Source organism: Pithys albifrons, chromosome 14 (assembly GCF_047495875.1).
Source record: "Pithys albifrons albifrons isolate INPA30051 chromosome 14, PitAlb_v1, whole genome shotgun sequence".
Taxonomy (NCBI): Eukaryota; Metazoa; Chordata; class Aves; order Passeriformes; family Thamnophilidae; genus Pithys; species Pithys albifrons.
Window position 1 is genome coordinate 18512349 of NC_092471.1, and position 18508 is coordinate 18530856.

General features: G+C 50.1%; 1 protein-coding gene across 3 annotated transcripts in view; it reads left to right on the top strand.

Moving 5' to 3' along the window:
- Positions 1-18508, top strand: part of LOC139678330 (vascular endothelial growth factor receptor kdr-like) — a 137379-nt gene that overhangs the window by 95448 nt on the left and 23423 nt on the right. For 2 of the 3 annotated variants that reach the window (XR_011699014.1, XM_071569065.1), the window contains exons 14-24: positions 1813-1959; positions 4315-4440; positions 4546-4652; positions 5830-5965; positions 7186-7290; positions 9569-9685; positions 13279-13367; positions 14544-14709; positions 15260-15357; positions 16491-16613; positions 16710-16821. Coding sequence is in view for 2 of the 3 variants with exons in the window: in XM_071569065.1 (XP_071425166.1) it covers positions 1813-1959; positions 4315-4440; positions 4546-4652; positions 5830-5965; positions 7186-7290; positions 9569-9685; positions 13279-13367; positions 14544-14709; positions 15260-15357; positions 16491-16613; positions 16710-16821 (1326 nt within the window). In the remaining variant the exon portion in view is untranslated. The remainder of the gene's footprint in view (positions 1-1812; positions 1960-4314; positions 4441-4545; positions 4653-5829; positions 5966-7185; positions 7291-9568; positions 9686-13278; positions 13368-14543; positions 14710-15259; positions 15358-16490; positions 16614-16709; positions 16822-18508) is intronic. The other variant, XM_071569066.1, reaches the window with a different exon arrangement.

Below are 18508 nucleotides of genomic sequence, written 5' to 3' on the forward strand. Positions count from 1 at the left end.
TACTGCATGTGGATTGACAGCCTGCCATGCACATTACTCATCCAGCCACTGCTGGGTAGGATAAATCCTTGCCTTAGACATGAAGGTGATTTCAGCAGCACTTTGTCTTCCTAACCCCTTGCTGGGGGCAGATACAGTTGACTGGGGACAAAAGGCATCATCCACCATGTTACTGACAGCACAACTCTAGTTTGGGACTGTCACCCCAGAGCCACATGACTTTGGTAGAAGACTCTACCAGCTGCCAGGGTGGCAGAGATACCTAAATAGATTTGGGCCCAGCTAATGTTATCCCAAATGTCACTGTGGTCAAGTGTGTAATCAAGTCACATGTACCATTTATGCTGGGTAAGTAGAATGCACTTCATAGTAAAACCAATTTTTTGTTATTTACACCCAAGTCCCCAACTCTCTTATTGTCATAAAAACAGATCCTGCAGCCTGGTTCCATTACCTGTGGGAACATAAAGGGCAGGACACTTCTTCCAGTAGAGTCACTGAAAATGAGTGAAGTTTCTTCTGCTTCACAGTGAAGAAAGTTGGTGACCATCTCTAGGCCTCCTTAGAGGAAAAAGGGCTGCAGGAATGGGTGGATTTATTAACTCTCCACCAGTGGTGAAGAAAAGCCCAAAGCACAGAAAGAGAGTAGAACTGAAACAACCAGCAGGAAGACAGGGAGCTATAAAACTATAGACTTTCCCAGGGCTTTTCAAACTGGCTTCTCCATGTAGATGACTGGCTCTGGGGCACTGAAGGGGCAGCGCTGCCAGGAGCTCCTGTCCCCAGGGCAGAGCAGTGGCAGCTCCATCCCTGCTGGAGCAGGCACAGACATTCCCTGGACACCTCCTGGCCCAGCAGCCAGGGAGATGCTCCCCCACGTCACAGCTGTGGCTATCACAGCTCTGATACTGCAGTGGGAGGTGATATATTTTCAGTTCTCTTCCTGAGGAGGGGAAGGAATCCCAGTGCTGGTGCTGTGGCTGGTCCCCACAGCCAGCACTGGAGCCACCTATGAGCACCACCTGCCCAAGGGCTGGCCTTGCTCTGCCCTCTGCATTCAGGCACTCCACTTGCCTCTCCCCTGGCACGTGTTTTATTCAGTCAGGCAGATTTCCACCCACACAGACACCTACACAGGATGGCTATGGGAAAAACAGCTCAACTGGGAATGCATCCATGGAGAACTGGAGCTGTGCTCACATTCCTCGGAGGATGTCGGGGGTCTGTTATTTGTCTGGCACATTTCAGAGGCAATTCTTGTGAAGAAGACACACGGCAATGCTCCTCCAAACCAGCCCTCCTTCCCCTGTTCAAAAAAGGTCTTTTCAATATTCCAGCACCCATCAGCCACTGTCCCTAGTGCAGGTTTGGGGCATTTTTTATGCTGTGCTTGTGATTTTATTCATTGCTGTCCTGTACCTTTTAGAAATGAACATAAAGTGAGGGTTAACATGCTTTGTAGTAAGTAGGTAACTGCACTCGTGATGGAGGATATAAAACCTTCGGAACTGTTTCCTCTTTGCCTCCTCCTCTGTTTTTTTGTGGTCACTCTGAATGTGCACCACTCACTCACAGCCTTTGTTTCCTTCAGAGGATGAGAAACTCAAGGAGGTTTGAGCTGAAGCTGAATCTAAGCTCAGTCAGTTTGGGAATAAACCAAATAAACTCCCCCACTCCTCCCACAACATTTTGGGGGATTTTGGCCAAATCTCTGCCCTGTCCACCCAGAGGGGCTGTGCAGGGGAGGGGGTGGGAGAGCTGAGGGAGGTGCTGCCCCAGAGCTCACTGTGGCTCTTTCCCTTGGTGGCCCAGCCAAGGCAGCGCCGTTCGTGCTGCAGAACCTCACGGACCTGGAGGTGAACATCAGTGGGAAGATCGTGCTGGAGTGCCGGGTGAGCGGGATCCCCCAGCCGCACGTGGCCTGGAGGAAGGACGGGTTCCCCATCGCCTCTGCGTCAGGTGAGGCACTGCCCTGGCTGGGATGGTGTGGGACATGGGACATGGCATCAGGGCTGGCAGGGTGCAGCAGGTGAGGCACTGGCCCAGTTGGGATGGTGTGGGACATGGGACATGGCATCAGGGCTGGCAGGGGGCATCAGGTGAGGCACTGGCCCAGCTAGGATGGTGTGGGACATGGGACGTGGCATCAGGGCTGGCAGGGGGCATAAGGTGAGGGCACTACCCCAGCTGGGATGGCGTGGGACATGGAATCAGGAGTGGCAGGGTCACCACGGCACATGGCTGAGGCAGGACAGTACCCACAGCCCCGAGGTACACACACACACAAATCCAAGGGTGTCAGAGCACTGCTGCAGTCTTTGGCTTGGTCTTGGAGGTCAAAGAAAGCTCCAGCTTGCCCTTGGAGGTCAAAGGAAGCTCCAGCTTGGCCCTGTAGGTCAGAGGAAGCTCCAGCTTGGCCCTGGAGGTCAAAGAAAGCTCCAGCTTGGCCTTGGAAATCCAAGGAAGTGGTTGCAGCCCGTGGGTGCTCCTGTGGGAGCCAGCCCAGCCTGCACATGGTAGCACAACACCAGGAAGGCAGAGAGCACTGCTGCTCAGCCTGCCTGGGACACAGCAGTCTGTGTCCAAACCTGAGACACAGAGTGTACCTGCTTGTCAGGTGGCTCTGCTAGCAGAAGGCTGAGCTGTCAGACACCCTGAGCAGGATATACTGCAGCAAAGAGTGGCCTGTCAACCCCCCAGAGAGGTCCAGGGCATCCCAGGGGATGTGCCACATCCTTCACCTCCCATAGCACAGGAAGGGGGATGTGCCCCCAGCTCAGCTGGGGCAGAGCTGTGCAGGTACAGTGCCACCTTGGGCTCCCTCACCTGAGCCTGGAGCTCTTGTCAGCTCTGTCATACAATCACAGAATATGCTGAGCCGGAAGGGATCCATCAGGATCAGAGTCCAACCCCTGGACCTGCTCAGGACACCCCAACAATCCTACCCTGTCCTTGTCCCATTGTCCAAACATTCCTGGAGCTCTGGCAGCCTTGGGGCTGTGCCCACTGCTCTGGGCAGCCTGTTCAGTACCCACCACCCTGTGGGGGAAGGACCTTTCCTGAGATCCAACCTAACCCTGCCCTGACACAGTTCCAGCTGCTCCTTGGACCTGTCACTGGTCACACAGAGCAGAGTTTGGAGCTGCCCCTTTACTGCCCCTTGGGAGGATGTTGAAGACATGATGTTGAGACCAATGAGGTCTCCCCTCAGTCTGCTCCAGCTGAACAAACTACGTGCCCTCTGCTGCTCCTCACACAGCCCCTCCAGACCCTTCCCCATCCTTGTGGCCTCCTTTGGACACTCTTTAATAGTTTAATGTTCTTTTTATATTATCATGCCCAAAACTGCCCCCAGAACTCCAGGTGAAGCTGGCCCAGTGCAGAGTAGGATATGTCCTGAGATCTCCCATAAATCATGGAGATCCCATGTCAGTAGCTGGTCCTGTGACTTTAATTTTGCATCTTGGACTAGGTAGGAAATCTGGGATCATCCATAATTCAGATCAGAATGTTCTGAGAGAAACACTTTATAGCTACTGAAATTTTATAAATAATTCTAGAGGGACAAGCTTGTAACTCATCCAACCAATGGAAACATAAATAAAATATTTGGAAAAAACACCTCAGGGTAAATATTTCAGCACGGAGCATGGCAAGTTCTGTGCAGTGCTCTTGTTAACAACAACAGGATTCACAGGCAGGACACCCACAAATTCAAACTGTCTTTTCCTTTTGGATTCAAAGCCTGACCTGTTGCCCTATTTCTGCCCCAGTCATATTCTTAGTGAAACGGAGGAGCTCTCAGTGCAGTGCCAAAAATCAGGTAAAATTAAACTTAGAAAATTTAGTGTAGAATAGTCTCTCATAGGTCATATCTGGGCAACCTGTCTCTTCCAACTCTACTGTAGCCTCTGGCTGCCTGTGAACCCAGGATTGCTCCACACAGTGATTTTTCCAGGGATGTGCAGCACCTGATTTCCACGTTCCATGTGTTAGAAATCCATCACTTCCACAGCCTCCAAGATGTCAGATTTCTCCAGGAATTCCACTGAGCTCCCTGTTTTAGCCAGTGTACCTCCTTGCTATCAGACAGCCTGTCCTCCCATCCCTGCAATAACTCCCAGAGAAGTTTTCTCAGGCTCTGTCCACTCTAAATTAAGAGCTACATTTGCTGTTGGTTGAATGACCTTCAGGTAATTTATACATGTGTTGAGGAGGAAAACATACCTGCATGGCTGGGAGCTGGCTTTCAGCTCCCTGTCTCCTAAAAGCACTTGCAGACAGGTTGCTGTGACAATATTATCCTTACAACAGGAATTTCCATGGAAAACAACACCCTGGTCATCGAGCGGGTGAAGAAGGACGACGAAGGGCTCTACGAGTGCCGCGCGTCCAACGAGCTTGGCCAGGACAGCACATCAGCCTTCATCAAAATCCAAGGTGAGGGCCAGACTGAGGGCAGGGCAGAACTTCCCTGGGCTGAGGAGGGTTGTTTCCCAGTCCCTTTGGCTCCATTTACATGGTGGTTGTGCACTGACCCTGCAGGCTCTGAGGAGAAATCCAACATCGAGGTGATCATTTTGGTGTGCACTGGGCTGGCCGCGACTCTCTTCTGGCTCCTCCTCACCTTGTTCATCAGGAAACTGAGAAAAGTAAGAGCTCCCACATCCCCAGTCTGGGATCAGACTCAGTTCATGTGTAACATCAGAGTTTAGGGCCGGAAGTTTGGGACAGATGGGAGAAAAACTGGGCAAAATGTCCCTATGAAATTCAGCCCAAGGTTTCTGCTGATGGTCCATTGTCTTCTCCAGAGATCCTTTGCACTTGTGAGGTTTCCACCCACTCCTGCAGTGCCATGAAACCAGGCAGCTGCCTTTTCATAAGTCAAACTGGCCTGTGAGATTAAGAAATGAAAAATATCCTAAATGTTCTGAAGTGAGACTTGATTTCAGCACTTGTCTCCAAAACACAAGTATCAAAGGAGGCCCTGTTTTAAGAAGGATCCTAGAAATGAGCTCAGACTACACAGCTTATTTTGCCTTCGAGTCTTGCTCTTCTTTCACCTCCCTTTTGTGACTCAAGAAAGTAAACTTTCAGTAATTCAAGGAAGTTAGGTCTGTTTTTCCTAAAACAAACAGCAAGACAAGCACAGCTCTCTGCTCTGATGATGACCAAGCTACAGTCCTGGTGCTGATCACCAAAATTTGAGTCAAATTTCCCCTCCTGTTGCAAATACAGTGACTACATTCATGTTTTCCTCCTTGACCTCACTGTAACAGAGCTGTGAACAATGCTGAATTTCCTATTACATTTGACCCCTGTGCAATCTGCTCACAGGAGCCACCCAAGCACAACTTCTCACTTAGCAGCATCAGAAGTAGCAGATTCCACCAGTTTTTCACCAGTTTTAAATGGCAATAAGCAATAGCCATGAAGTGGGTAACTATGGAGAATCAAGACTGCAAAACAAACACTATAAAAATGTCAAAACACTCCATAGTGCACCAGGAAGAGCAACTCCTGTAGTTCCTATGGAAAGCACTGATTTCCTTTCACTGATCCAGGTAGAAGACAATGACAGATTCTGTGTCCTCAGAGTGTTTACCAGCATCATCAGCAACTCAGCCATGAGTGGCAGGCACACATAGACACTTATGGAAAATAAAGAGAGGCAGAAAGCTGGAGTGATGCATTCATGGTTCAGAATAAATGTGAGAGCTGAGTCTGGAGTGGAGAGAACTCCCCAGACATCCCTCAGCCTCCACAGCTCTCTGCAATTAGTCTTGCAGGGTAAACACTGGGAATAACTTCTCCATCCCCTGTTTTCAGCCTGATGCCACAGACATTAAGACAGGATACCTGTCCATCATCATGGACCCCGAGGAGATGCCTCTGGATGAGCAGTGTGAGCGCCTGCCCTACGACAGCAGCAAGTGGGAGTTCCCCAGGGACAGGCTGAGGCTGGGTGAGTGCTCTGCTGGACACTGGGGCAGGAGGGTTCCTAAGGCTCCTCAGCTCCAGGGGATCTGCTGAAGAACCCAGGATCATTTAGTGCCAGGGTACTACATCCTTGGACGGAGGATCACAGAGTTCAGGGTCGTTCCTAATGGAGGGTGGAACGAGGGATTTGGTAAGGAAAGGAAAGATGTTGGCTATGGCAAAGTATCTGCCACCTCTTTTCCCTCCTTGGAAAAGTGAAGTCAAACTACTGGCAGGGAAGAAAGGCACCTCCAGGTACTGTCCCTGCCAAAAGTCTGGTTTCAGTCCCACAGAGGAAAATGGAAAGAGAAGTCAATCTGAAAGGTGGCAGTCTTTCAGAAAATTTTATGTTGAAGAAACCTATCAATTCATCAAGTAATCAATTCCTTATCAACCATCTGAGCTTGGCTTCGAGTTGTAAAGAACTACCGTGAAAAATGAACCAGATTTCATGTAACAGCTCAGCTCACTGGCTGATGGAGCAGGAAATTGTAAAGAGCAGGTTGTGTGTGTGTAGTGGAACAGGAACATCTGTGTGCACTGAGGAGGGCAGGGAATAGATCTGTGTTTGGGAGTGCTCCTGGTGTTTCAGTTGGAAAACATGAAAGAAGGAGATAACCAAAAACCACAAAAGCTGAGGTGATGGTGGGACATAAAGTCAAATTATCCATGATGCCCAGTGTACTCTGCTGCACTGTGGGTCAGAGCCCTCAGAGCACATCAGGTAACACAGGCATGAAAGTTCAACTGGAAGATAACATAAAATATAATCTTAAATTCCATTTAGTAGAGGTTTTTCCGTCAAATCAATGTCAATAACTGAAGGGCTAAAGGGCTGTGACTGCCTGAGTGCCTCAGCTGGCTCTCTCCATGATTCATGAGAGATCAGGGTTCCACAATTCACCCAAACTCTGACTGTTTTTCTTCAGGACAGCCCCAGGTAATGTTCTTACCCTCAAGCCATGTGTATGTATGAGCCTTGCCTTCAGCTGAGTGCAGATTGGTTTGTTCTGCTCTGCTCTGTCCTGTTTTGCATTGCAGCCATATGGATATACCCCCCCATATATCCATATGCTGCAGTCTGTTCCAGCTTCTGTGCCGTGTGTTGTGCCTGGGATCTCTTGCACAGCTCAGGCTGCATGTTCCCCTCCCTTCTGGTGCACACTGTCGGTCCCCTGGGCTCACTCTTGACTCTTGCTCCTCTAGGTAAAACTCTGGGTCATGGTGCTTTTGGGAAGGTGGTGGAGGCGTCTGCTTTTGGCATTGATAAATCTTCAACCTGCAAAACAGTTGCCGTAAAAATGCTGAAAGGTACATGTCTCCCTCTGAGATCCCCCAGACTCCTCGGGGAATGAGGTTCCCAGTGCTCAGCCCCCAGCCAGTCCCAAGCTCGTTGTGCTCAGGAGGGAGTGGGTTTCCACGTGGGAGCAATCAGCCCTCTGCAGGGGTGGGACATGGAGGCAGGGACAGGCAGGTTCCTCCAGGAGCGCAGCCGGAGCTCCGGGGCCGTGGGGTCAGGAGGGAAGCAGATTACAGAGTGTAATTACATGAGATAGGCTGGAATTGGATCGGAGCCTCCCAGCACAGCCCTTCCCGATGGAGAGCAGTTCAAGGGGTTGGAAGAGAAGCAATGCCAAGGGAGTGAATTACAGATATCTTGCTTGCAATTATTGAAATTAAGGAAAGCTTTTACCCTTTGGTGGTGGAAGGGGCAACCTGGAGACTGTTCTTGCAGATTGTATTTGCACACAAGGCCTCTGCAGGCAGGGCATGAATAAATGCACCAGCCAGCACACTGCCTGCCTGGGTCAGGGCCTTCCACTGCTCACTGAGAATGTTTCCAAAGGTACAATCCATGCTCACTGGATGGCTGGTCATGGCCCACACTGCTCCATCCCTTCTGCATGGCACTACTAACCCCTGCAGTGCCAGGAGTCAGCCACTGCTGTCATGGGATTTGGCTTCTGTCTCCAGCTGCCTCTCCTCATGCTCTGCTTCTTCCCATTTCTCTGAAATTTCCAAAGCATCCATTTGTCACCTGCCTGGAACTCCTTGGAATCTGCTCTTCCTTCTCTACTTCAGTCAGTAGACATTCAGATCACCTCTCTTGATGTTGTTTCTGCTGTTCCATGTCCATCTCCCTGAACTACCCTAGGAGTCCCTGATTCAGACACATTCCCATTTCCATCCCAAACTTCCTGCCCTGGACAGCCCTGGGTTTTCATTCCCCTCCATACTGTGCTTCCCAACTGATCCTCATGGCAGCTCTACCCTGCCAACACATGCTCAGCAAACCATTTGCCAGATCCTGCCTTGTTTTACACCTCCACCCCCCAGTGGAGGCAGCTGCCTCCTGCTCTGATCTGTCCCTCCCCAACTAACGTGCCCATAATTCATCACTTTCATGAATAAAGCAGATTCTCTCATGTCAGTCAATCCATTCAGGGGGAAAAAAAGGGCTCTGGAGATGTCTGCATTTCTGCAATTCCAGCACTGTGTGTCATTTCCACACAGCAGGCTGGTGTCCATCCTGGATTAGGGCCAAAATTCAGTGGGCAAGTTTATCTGAGACCCTTCTGAGGCTACACTGCTTAGAGTTTGCCAGTTGTGTGTTCCATCTCCTGACAGGGTAAATCAGGAGTGGTATCACCCATATGCACAGCCAGCTACAGACAGTGCTGACTGAAGAAGTCTTGGCCTTGGAATAGCTCCTTCTTTATGACACAGTTTGGGGAAAGGTTTGTTTATGGAGAATTCTACAAACAGATAAAGAGTTCACCCTTGTCACACCAAATGATCTGTTATGTAACTGGTTCTTCATATTCAAATCTTCCAAGATGCAAAGGCAAACCCAGAGGAAACAGCACAAATCCCCTCCTATTCAAATACACCAGGAAAGTTTGGGAGATAAGTCAGGCAAAACAAGGCAGCCCCTTCTCCTGCCTGGACTGACAGTGTAAGTGGCCAGCCAGGGCTCCACCGAGTGCCCAGTCCCTGGCTGGTACACAGAGATACCCCTCAGCTTTGCTGGGCTGTTATCCCCTGGGTGGAGAAGCTCTTACAGGGCTGGGGTTTAGTGATGCTGTACATCCCCCAGGACATTTTGGGACACAGCTTACAGGTACATGGATTCCTCCATCATCTGCACTGCAGAGCTGCTCAGTACTGTGGGAAAACACTTTCTGAGTCCTTGTACCAAAGTCCTGCTGAGCTGCACAGCCCCAGGAGAGGTGGAGGAACACATCCCATGTGCTATGGGTGCTTGGAGACCTTGGCTGGGCCTTTGCTAAGCTTGCAGACCTGAGTCTTTACAAAGGCTCTCTGGGATCTGCTCTGGGGGAAGGGACAGTAACTCTCCATAACCCAGTTTGAGAAAGGAAGAGGCACCCAAAAGATAAAGTGCTACCTCACTTCATAAAGGTCAGCAGACAATGAAACGGATGAATTATTATCTGTTCCAGAGTCTGAAAAGCAAAGATACTGCAAGTAACCTGGGTGGGTTTTGTTTCAAAGTATAAACAGGATCTTGCTGTGTCCTGTTCAAAATATCCTGTTGTGAAAAGATGATTTTTTTCCTGTTTATCTTAAGCAGAATGTGCAACTACTAATGAGTGCAAGGCTTTAATGTCTGAACTGAAGATCCTCATCCATATAGGACATCATCTGAATGTAGTCAACCTGCTGGGAGCCTGCACCAAAGCTGGAGGTGAGAGGTCCTCAGTAAATCAAGAGAAAGGAAACAGTTCTCAGGTGTTGGGATGTGCCTGTGGTGAAGTCCAAGTCTCACCACCTGCAGTTAAGCATTTCCAGCTCTCTGCTCACAGGAGAGCTTCTGCTGCTGCAGAATGTGACCTCCTCTCACAAAGGGTTCTGAACATCCCTCAGCCATGGTGTCATTTCTGTTTTCTCTGGAGCCTGTTTACAGAAGAGGATATGGCCTGAAGTGGGGCAGGACACTGAACTGCAATTAGGTGCCCAGTTGCTCCATGTAGGCCCTGCTGCTCAGTTCAGAGGTTCTTCTCCCTCTCCTTCCCTGCCTTATCAGGAGGATGCACCAGGCTGGGCTCTTGACTCCTTGAGGCCTCCTCCCTTCCCAAGCACTTCACCCTCTCCAGGCAAACACAAGAAGGTTTTGCTTGGTGTGCAGGAAGACTGGGGCAGGTCTGAGCTGGACACACCACTGACATCCCCAGGGCTGGGCTGGCAGGACTGACCCCACAGCACAGGGAGTGAGTGGCAAAGTGCACTTGAACAAAGGGCTCCATAAATCTCAGCCCTGTGTCACCACAACATCCCTTCCCACACCACCATACAAAGCATCTGTGTCTCTCACAGGGCTTCAGCTTCAGGGGAGCAGCTCTCAAGGATAGCTCTTCACAGCTGACCATGAGCCCTCAACACCACCCCCAGAGACAGACATAGGAGACCCAAGGGCAAGAAAAACCCCAAAGGGCAATAAATAAAGGGGGAAAGCAAGAGAGATAGTGCACACATCTGTTGGCATCTGAGATTCCAAAGCTGGCAGTGCCCAAGGAACATGTAGGTGTCTAGTCAGGGGGGAAACAGAAAACCTTGGTGAGGATGCCAGGGAGGATGCTCCCTGTTCATGGGAACAGTCAGCAACCAGTAGCACTGCAGAAATCTGGGAGACATGGATGGGGAACTTGTAGGAATTGTTGTAGCACCGCAGACCCCAAAAGCTTGTATGGGACGATGGCAGCTCCAGTTGGAGGGGTTTAGGGGTCAGGTCAGATGGGTAGAGCATGGTGCTACAAACACCAAGGTTGCAGGTTGGATTCCATATGGACCATTCACTTAAGAGCTGGACTCGATGACCCCTGTGGGTCCCTTCCAACTCATGATTTTCTGTGATAAGATGCAGGAGCAAAGAGCCTTTGCTTGGGTCTGTGAGTGGAGGGGAAGGAACATGAGGGGCACTGGTGATTCTCCTCTCCTGACAAGACAGTGAGGGGCCCCAGCGCAAACAGGTGCATCACACCTGGCAGCAGGACCAAGGGGGCTGTAGTTCTTAACTAAAGCCCCAGGTGAGTGCCAGAGCTCTCCTGGCACAACCACACACAGCCCAGGGACTGATCAAAGACTCTGAGAAGTGTTTTCTCCCATTTTCCAGCCTGCTCCATCCCCATTGCCCTCCCGGTGGGAGGTGACCCTCATTCCTCCTTGCCAGGTGCCAAGGAAAACCTCTGATGCCTTTGGGAAGCAGTGGCTGGAGCAGAGGGCACAGAGGAGCCTCCAGCAGGCACTGCTTTGTTCCCTCTGAGCAATGCAAAACAAAACAGCCCTGAGTTCTGCAGGCAGACACGGGACAGGAGCTCCTATTAAAATGCCTTTGCAGAGCACAGTGCTCTCTCCTTCCCTGTCAGGGTTTATGTAACCATGGAACAGTATTCCTGATGAACACTGATATTAAATATGCACATATATTACTTTAACAATGTAACAAATAACAGAGTTTTAACACCTTGGTGGAGTGTGTGATGTTAAGCAGTTAGAACTAGTGCACAGTATGTGCTTTACAATGAGGAAACAAAGTATGGAGAGGTCATATCTAGGAAGCACTTCAAAAACATGAATAAATCACTCAGGGGAGCTTTAAAGCTGTCTTGGACTCTGTGTTTCCTCATGGCATCCAGGAGAGACCTTCAAGTTCAGGTTCTTTGGAATTGAGCACTGTCAGATCCCAGCACTGAGCTCTGGGCTCAGCACTGGGACCACTGGCAGCTCGAATTTGGGGCCAGCTGTGGTTTTTCTCAGCTGCAGTTGGTAGGACCTGGGAGTCCTGGACAGCCCCAAGGTGTGTGCTCAGCCCAGCAGTGCCACGGGGCTGGTACAAACACAGCCTGGCAGAAATGCCCAGTGCCACGGGCAGAATGCTGGTCCTCACTGAAGGAACTCACCCTTTCTATGGGGCCATCTGCTTCCAAAGGTTCCCTGTCTCAGAGGGATGCAGCAGCCAGGCTCTGCCAGGGGCACTATGCCCTCCTTTCCCTTGCTGTCCCCACAGCCCCCTCCCATCCTCCCCAGTCAGTTCTGTCCCAGGGCCTGAGTGCAGCCCAGCTCCCTGTGTCCAGCTGGATGTATCCAGGCAGGAATCCTGCCCAGGGCTCTCCCCACAGCCCCCTCCCATCCTCCCCAGTCAGTCCTGTCCCAGGCCCTGAGTGCAGCCCAGCTCCCTGTGTCCAGCTGGATGTATCCAGGCAGGAATCCTGCCCAGGGCTCTCCCCACAGCCCCCTCCCATCCTCCCCAGTCAGTCCTGTCCCAGGGCCTGAGTGCAGCTCAGCTCCCTGTGCCCAGCTGGATGTATCCAGGCAGGAATCCTGCCCAGGGCTCTCCCCACAACCCCCTCCCATCCTCCCCAGTCAGTCCTGTCCCAGGGCCTGAGTGCAGCCCAACTCCCTGTGCCCAGCTGAATGTATCCAGGCAGGAATCCTGCCCAGAGCTCCCTCATTCCCCAAGGCCAAGTGCTGCTCCCAACACTTCTGTGAAGTTCCAACCCCTAAGTCTGAACCACAGACCTTCTCCACAGAAAGGGGTTTCTGGACATGAAGCCTGGAAGCTTGAGATGGATAACAATCCATGTTTATACACATCCTAGTCCCATGATTTCACTTGATCTTATGTTGGATGATTACAAAAAGCAGTGATTACTCCAAAGGTAGAGAATGCAGCTTTTCCCTTCTCTAATGGCTCACACTGCAACTTAAAAACATTTCAAGCAGATCTTAAAAACAGGCATAATTGCATAAAAGCAGCAATTGCCCTGAATTCACAGTAGTTTGCACAGAAATAAGAAGAAACTGAGAGGACTTTCCAGGTTTTCAAAAACTTCAGACTAAGTATTTTTGCAACTTTGATTTAGATCTGTCTATGGCCCTGCATACTTCTATTTCCTCTAATGGCACCAGCTCCACCCAAAACAAACAATTGTGGAGCCAGCAGAGAAAATGAAAACTGCTCCATGCTATGGGGCATGTACAGAGTAAACCAACCTTCACAGACCTGGGATTGTACATTCTATTGATTATCCTGAATTTTTGTATTTGATAAATAAGTAATAAATGTCAGTTGTTCCCATCTGATGGGGAAAACTAAGAATCAGCTCTGTGTCCCCTTCTCTCCATATCCCTGCTGATTGTGTCCTTCTGGAGTGTCACTTCTCTCTTCTACACAATAGGAATGCCAATTATTTCCTTGTTTTGAAGAGGATTTGGGAGGATAAGTTAGAATTATATGCTTTGCAGTGCTTTAAATCTCATTTAACTCTCACTGGTTTTTAGGTCCTTTAATGGTCATAGTAGAATATTGCAAATATGGAAATCTGTCCAACTATCTAAGAGGAAAACGAGGAGATTTCATTGCATGCAAGGTAAGAAAAGGACAGACTTCTCAAAGTGCCAAGGCAGGGAATCAACAGCCACAGCCACAGGCTGGGATTTTCTGCATTGGCACTGTTGGGCATTTCTGTGAGCACTTTATTTTCTCACCACATCTCAATTTGTAGGAGCAAGAAAAGGATTTTTTTTCATTAGTGTCTCACTCCCATCCTCTTCTAACACCTCCTAAAGGATTAGCTGCAAATACCCAAGCACTGTAGTGCACCTGGGAGAGAGGGAATTTCCTGGGAGGTACCACACAGCTCAAGGGGCAAAATGGAATAGTGAAAAACTGGCATTAACAGAACCAGGAGAAGGTGAACCCTCCCCAGATACAAGCCTGGCTTGTGGATTTTGTTTCTAGTCCCACCCCCACTGAAAGCAGCTCCTCCTTCCACCATCCTGTTCCCGCCCTGTTTGTCCCTTCCCTGTGCCAGCCCAGGCTGAGCTGGTGCAGGGCCCTGGGTCAGGGACACATCTGCACCCAAATTCACCCCAGGGTTTGGTTCCCATCAGTTCTCTGCAGCCACACAAACATCTGGGCTGAGGCAAGGGGAGGCCACAGGAGGCCAGGAGTCAGCACTGGGGAGGGGATGGCACTGCCTCCTCCTTGTGAACACAGAGCATGGAAAGGGCTCTCTGGTCCCAACCCTTCCAGAAACCGGAGCCTCCCAAGATTATTTTCCCAGATGAATCCATAATTATTATTATTATTATAGCCATTGTGTACAGGCACAGAAGTACGTGAGGTACTTTGTGTAAGTGAAGGAGATCTTCCTGGTACAGCCACTCGGAATTTCTTTCTCAGCATTGTTTCCTCCATGGACTGAGGGGCTGGTTCTGCCTCACTCCCCGGGACAGGGTGAGACAGACACATGAGTGCACATCATGCACGTACCTTGAGCTGATCTACAGCACCTTCCTAGGGAAAAAAAGGGCACAGAGTCACACCATCTCTCACCCAGCCAGCTCCCAGTGAAATGGGAGGCTCTGGATTGATAAATAGGAAATCAGCCTTTGTTAGTTCTGCTCTTCAGGGAACAGTGTGTTCAAACATGTCTGGAGCTCCTCTTCAGAGGACACTTTCTCCATATGCCATTCTGGTACATGTTTTGAATCCTCAGACACTGCAGCAACCAAAGCTAAAAATGAGTTTTATCTATTTCTAGTCTCAGGAAAACTCTGACCAAGCAGAGAAGAGTCTGGATGAGTCCAACAGTGATCTGACTGAGCTGATCAAGAGGCGCCTGGAGAGTGTAGCCAGCACAGGCAGCTCTGCCAGCTCAGGATTTATTGAAGATAAGAGTTACAGCGATTCAGAAGATGAGGAAGAAGGTAAAAGAAACTCACCTGATCCCAAATCTTTTCTTGTAAATATTTCTGTCACGTGGCTTGTGCCCCACACACTGTCACACACTTCACTACCCCTGACACAGCTTGGCATGTTGCTGACATTGCAAATTATTCTTCTTGCCTGTTCCCCACTCTAACTTTCTCACCAGAAGAGACTGGCAGTGATGTATTGTGTGTAAAAGCTGCTCCTGTTGTGTGAGAGGAGCAATAGCAATGCTTTACCAGAGGATTTGTGAGGCCACTGTTCCCAGTCTCCTCACCCACTCTCTGTGAAGTTTTCCTCACTCCTGTGCCCAGATGTTTTTTTCCCCATAGCTCAAAGACATGATTAATGTGTGATAGAACTTGTTTAATCATTTGATCTTCTGCCTCTGGGTCTGTGCTTCCTACCCCAGAGCTGTAACCCCAGCAGAGACCTCTCATAACCACACTCAGATGCAGGGCTGGGGTCACCAGCATGCAAGTGGCACCAGTGCCACCAAGGCTGGGAGCTGTTGCTCCAGTGTTTTGCCATATCTGTGATCTCTCTTAGATGCTGAGGATCTGTACAAGAGGCCCCTGACTTTGGAGGACCTGATTTGCTACAGCTTCCAAGTGGCTAAAGGCATGGAGTTCCTCGCCTCCCGAAAGGTGAGCTCCCTCACACTTCTGTCCCAGAACCACCAGTGTCTGATATGGAGAAAGCCAAACATGCTCTTGAGCCACGGTAATCTTCTTTATGCTCTTCTAGTAAAGCCTTGGATATCACCTTGGCTCTGGTGGTTGAGCAATAAGTAGCACTGAAGGGGCTGGGAAGGAACATCCATCATGTTCTTGGCTGCAGGGACTGGCATCTATAACAGGAGAGTTTAGATAGCAGGAGTGAATACAGATTGTAAGACAATTCTTGGATCTGCCTCGTAAATAAATGCAGAGAAAGATCCTTGCAGTGTGATCAACAACAGCACTACTGAAAAATGAAGGGGAGTATCTAGCTATCACTTTGGCTTGTCAGCAGTGTGGGGGACCATCAGCAGAGTTAACATCTCTTTTGGACACAACAGGAAGTATTTCTGTAGCCTGTGGAACACCTTTTCCATAAAGGGAAAGTAATGCACATGCCAAAGTGTGCACACACCTGTGAGCTGCCATGTGGCACACACCTGTGAGCTCCCACATGGCACACCCCTGAAGCCCCCATGGCTCCCAGGGCAGCACAGGAGTCCTGAGCTGTCACCCCTGGAGCTCCCATAGCTCCCAGGGCAGCACAGGAGTCCTGAGTTGTCACCCCTGGAGTTCCCATGGCTCCCAGGGCAGCACAGGAGCCCTGATCTGTCACCCCTGGAGCCCCCATGGCTCCCAGGGCAGCACAGGAGTCCTGAGCTGTCACCCCTGGAGCCCCCATGGCTCCCAGGGCAGCACAGGAGTCCTGAGCTGTCACTCCTCCTCACCCCTCCTGGGCCTGCATCTGCAAATGTAGCTGCAGGGACTGCTGCTTTTTCACCTCTCCCAGTTTTCCCAGTGAACAGTTAGCTGGAAAACAGGACACTCTTTGTCTTGTCATGATTGTGACAGTCAGAAAGGTAACTGCCATAGTGGCTTGTTTCCTGAGTTGTTCTCTCTTGCATGTGCCAGTAGGTTTGGGGTAGATCCTACCCAGGTTCCTCCTCCCACTGCTCCCAAGAGCAGGTGGTTTGTGTCCCCATTCCCCAGAGGCTCTCCTGCCCCCAGCTGTGGCTGAGCACTACAGACAGCCCCTCTGAGCCCCCTGTCCCCTGTTCCAGTGCATCCACCGGGATCTGGCCGCCAGGAACATCCTGCTCTCCGAGAACAACGTGGTCAAGATCTGCGACTTCGGCCTGGCCAGGGACATCTACAAGGACCCTGACTACGTCCGCAAGGGAGATGTGAGTGCGAGGGGGTGAGGCTGGGGAGGCTGCCATGGGGGTGCCCCAGGGAGCAGTGCCAGCAGCCTGCCAACCTGTGGTGTCTCTGCTGTCCAGGCACGGCTCCCACTCAAGTGGATGGCTCCAGAAGCGATTTTTGACAAGATCTACACGACGCAGAGTGACGTGTGGTCCTTTGGAGTGCTGCTCTGGGAAATATTTTCTCTAGGTAAGAATGGTTTCGGGCCCTTCTTGCCCCTGATTTATGGCTCCTCTGCTAAGAAAACCCTTTAACAAAAGGTGCTGATGGGGAGTGTTTCTGCTTCAGGTGGGCCAAGGGCACAGCACAGAGGAGGTGTGGGATAAAGTCATTGGGCTGAAGTCAGTGAGAACACCTGGAAAAGTCCATGAAAACTGAACATCAGGGAGAGGGGAACAAAAATCCAAACCTCTGGACATGACATTTGTAGGAACTGAAAGCAACAGAGCCCAGAGATAAAACACAAGCCCTTGCTGTTGGGGAGTGAGATGTGTCTTCAAGAGCAATGAGGAGGGTTCCCCTCCAACCATATTTTGCTGAAGCAATCTGCCTGAGGAAGCCCCACGGCTCCAAGGCTGGAGCCTCACCCTGCTGTGGGCACAGTGGGCTGGTGCTGCTCCTGGCAGTCCATGGAACACAAGGGTGTTTGCCCACACACCTTATCCCAGCTTGATTATCTTCCCCACAAAATCTAAGACTTTCTAAATAAGAAAAATCTCTTGGCAGCAGCTGCTGATATGAGAGCCAGTGCTTAGAGCTCTGCCTAAGCCCTTCTGGCAGTGGGCAGGTAGAACCTTGTGCTCTTGTGCTATGGTCTGCAAGCCACAACATTGCCGAAAGAACAGCACTGGAGCTCTTTGTGTGCCCCAGATTTCATCCCAGGGTGCTGCTGGAAGTCTCAGCTCGCTGAGATCTGGTCACTGTCCAGCAGATAAAGCTGTGAAATGGAGACAAGCAGCCTCACAAGGCAGTTGGGCTTTGCCCCTCTCAGATCCTCCTGCAGAGTGGCAAGTTTCCTTTTCCTGAGGGAATTTAGGAATGTCAGCTCTGGCTTTTTAATCAGCATTTGCAGACAAAAGAAAACAAGGAGCATTGTCAGCTTAAGCTGCTGGATTTTAAAGCAAACTCTGTAATCTCCTTCTATCTTTAGTTCATGGATCAGTTGAAATTAATGATGGGGCTCAAGATGCCAAGTCAAGATGCAAAGTCTGGAGCTGTTTCTATCCTAATCTTTATTTAGGGCTGGCTGCAAAATCACAACTTGCTTTCAGTCCAAGTCTTTCATTTGGACTTTCCTCTAGTCCATGTCAGAACACAAAGCAGAGAAGTTACACTCAAATGTTTAAAACGAGAGGCAGTTCCTGCTTTCTCTGAGGCTCAGTCCTGTGTGCTTGGTGGTGCTATTTCGGTGTAGCCCCTCCATGGCTTTGTAACAGCAGCACCTGCTGCAGGGCCTTTGAGTCACCACAGAAAGACAAAGCTCCAGAAACAGCAGCAATGCCCATTTGGAACAGGTTAGTCAGGAAAATGCATCAGCAGAGACACTGAGAGGGCACAGGCTCTGCACTGGGCACCCCCAGGGAACCAGATGAAAGGAGTACTGCTGAATGGCAAGGGGCACTGCAGGAACAGGCTTATACCACTCCCAAAGGTCCTGACAGACTTTAACAGATGTGACTTGCAGGTCATCCAGCTTTTAATACTGAAGACTAACATAAATTAAAATACAGTCCCTGGAATTCCTCTCTATTTTTATCTAGTTTTAGAAAACAATTTCTTTGGTTTATTTAATTTTAGAAAGCCCCTTTTCTTAGTGGAGGTGCTTGCCTGGCACAAGAGATTGTGCTCTTCTGAATTCAGAGGAGCCTACCAAAGT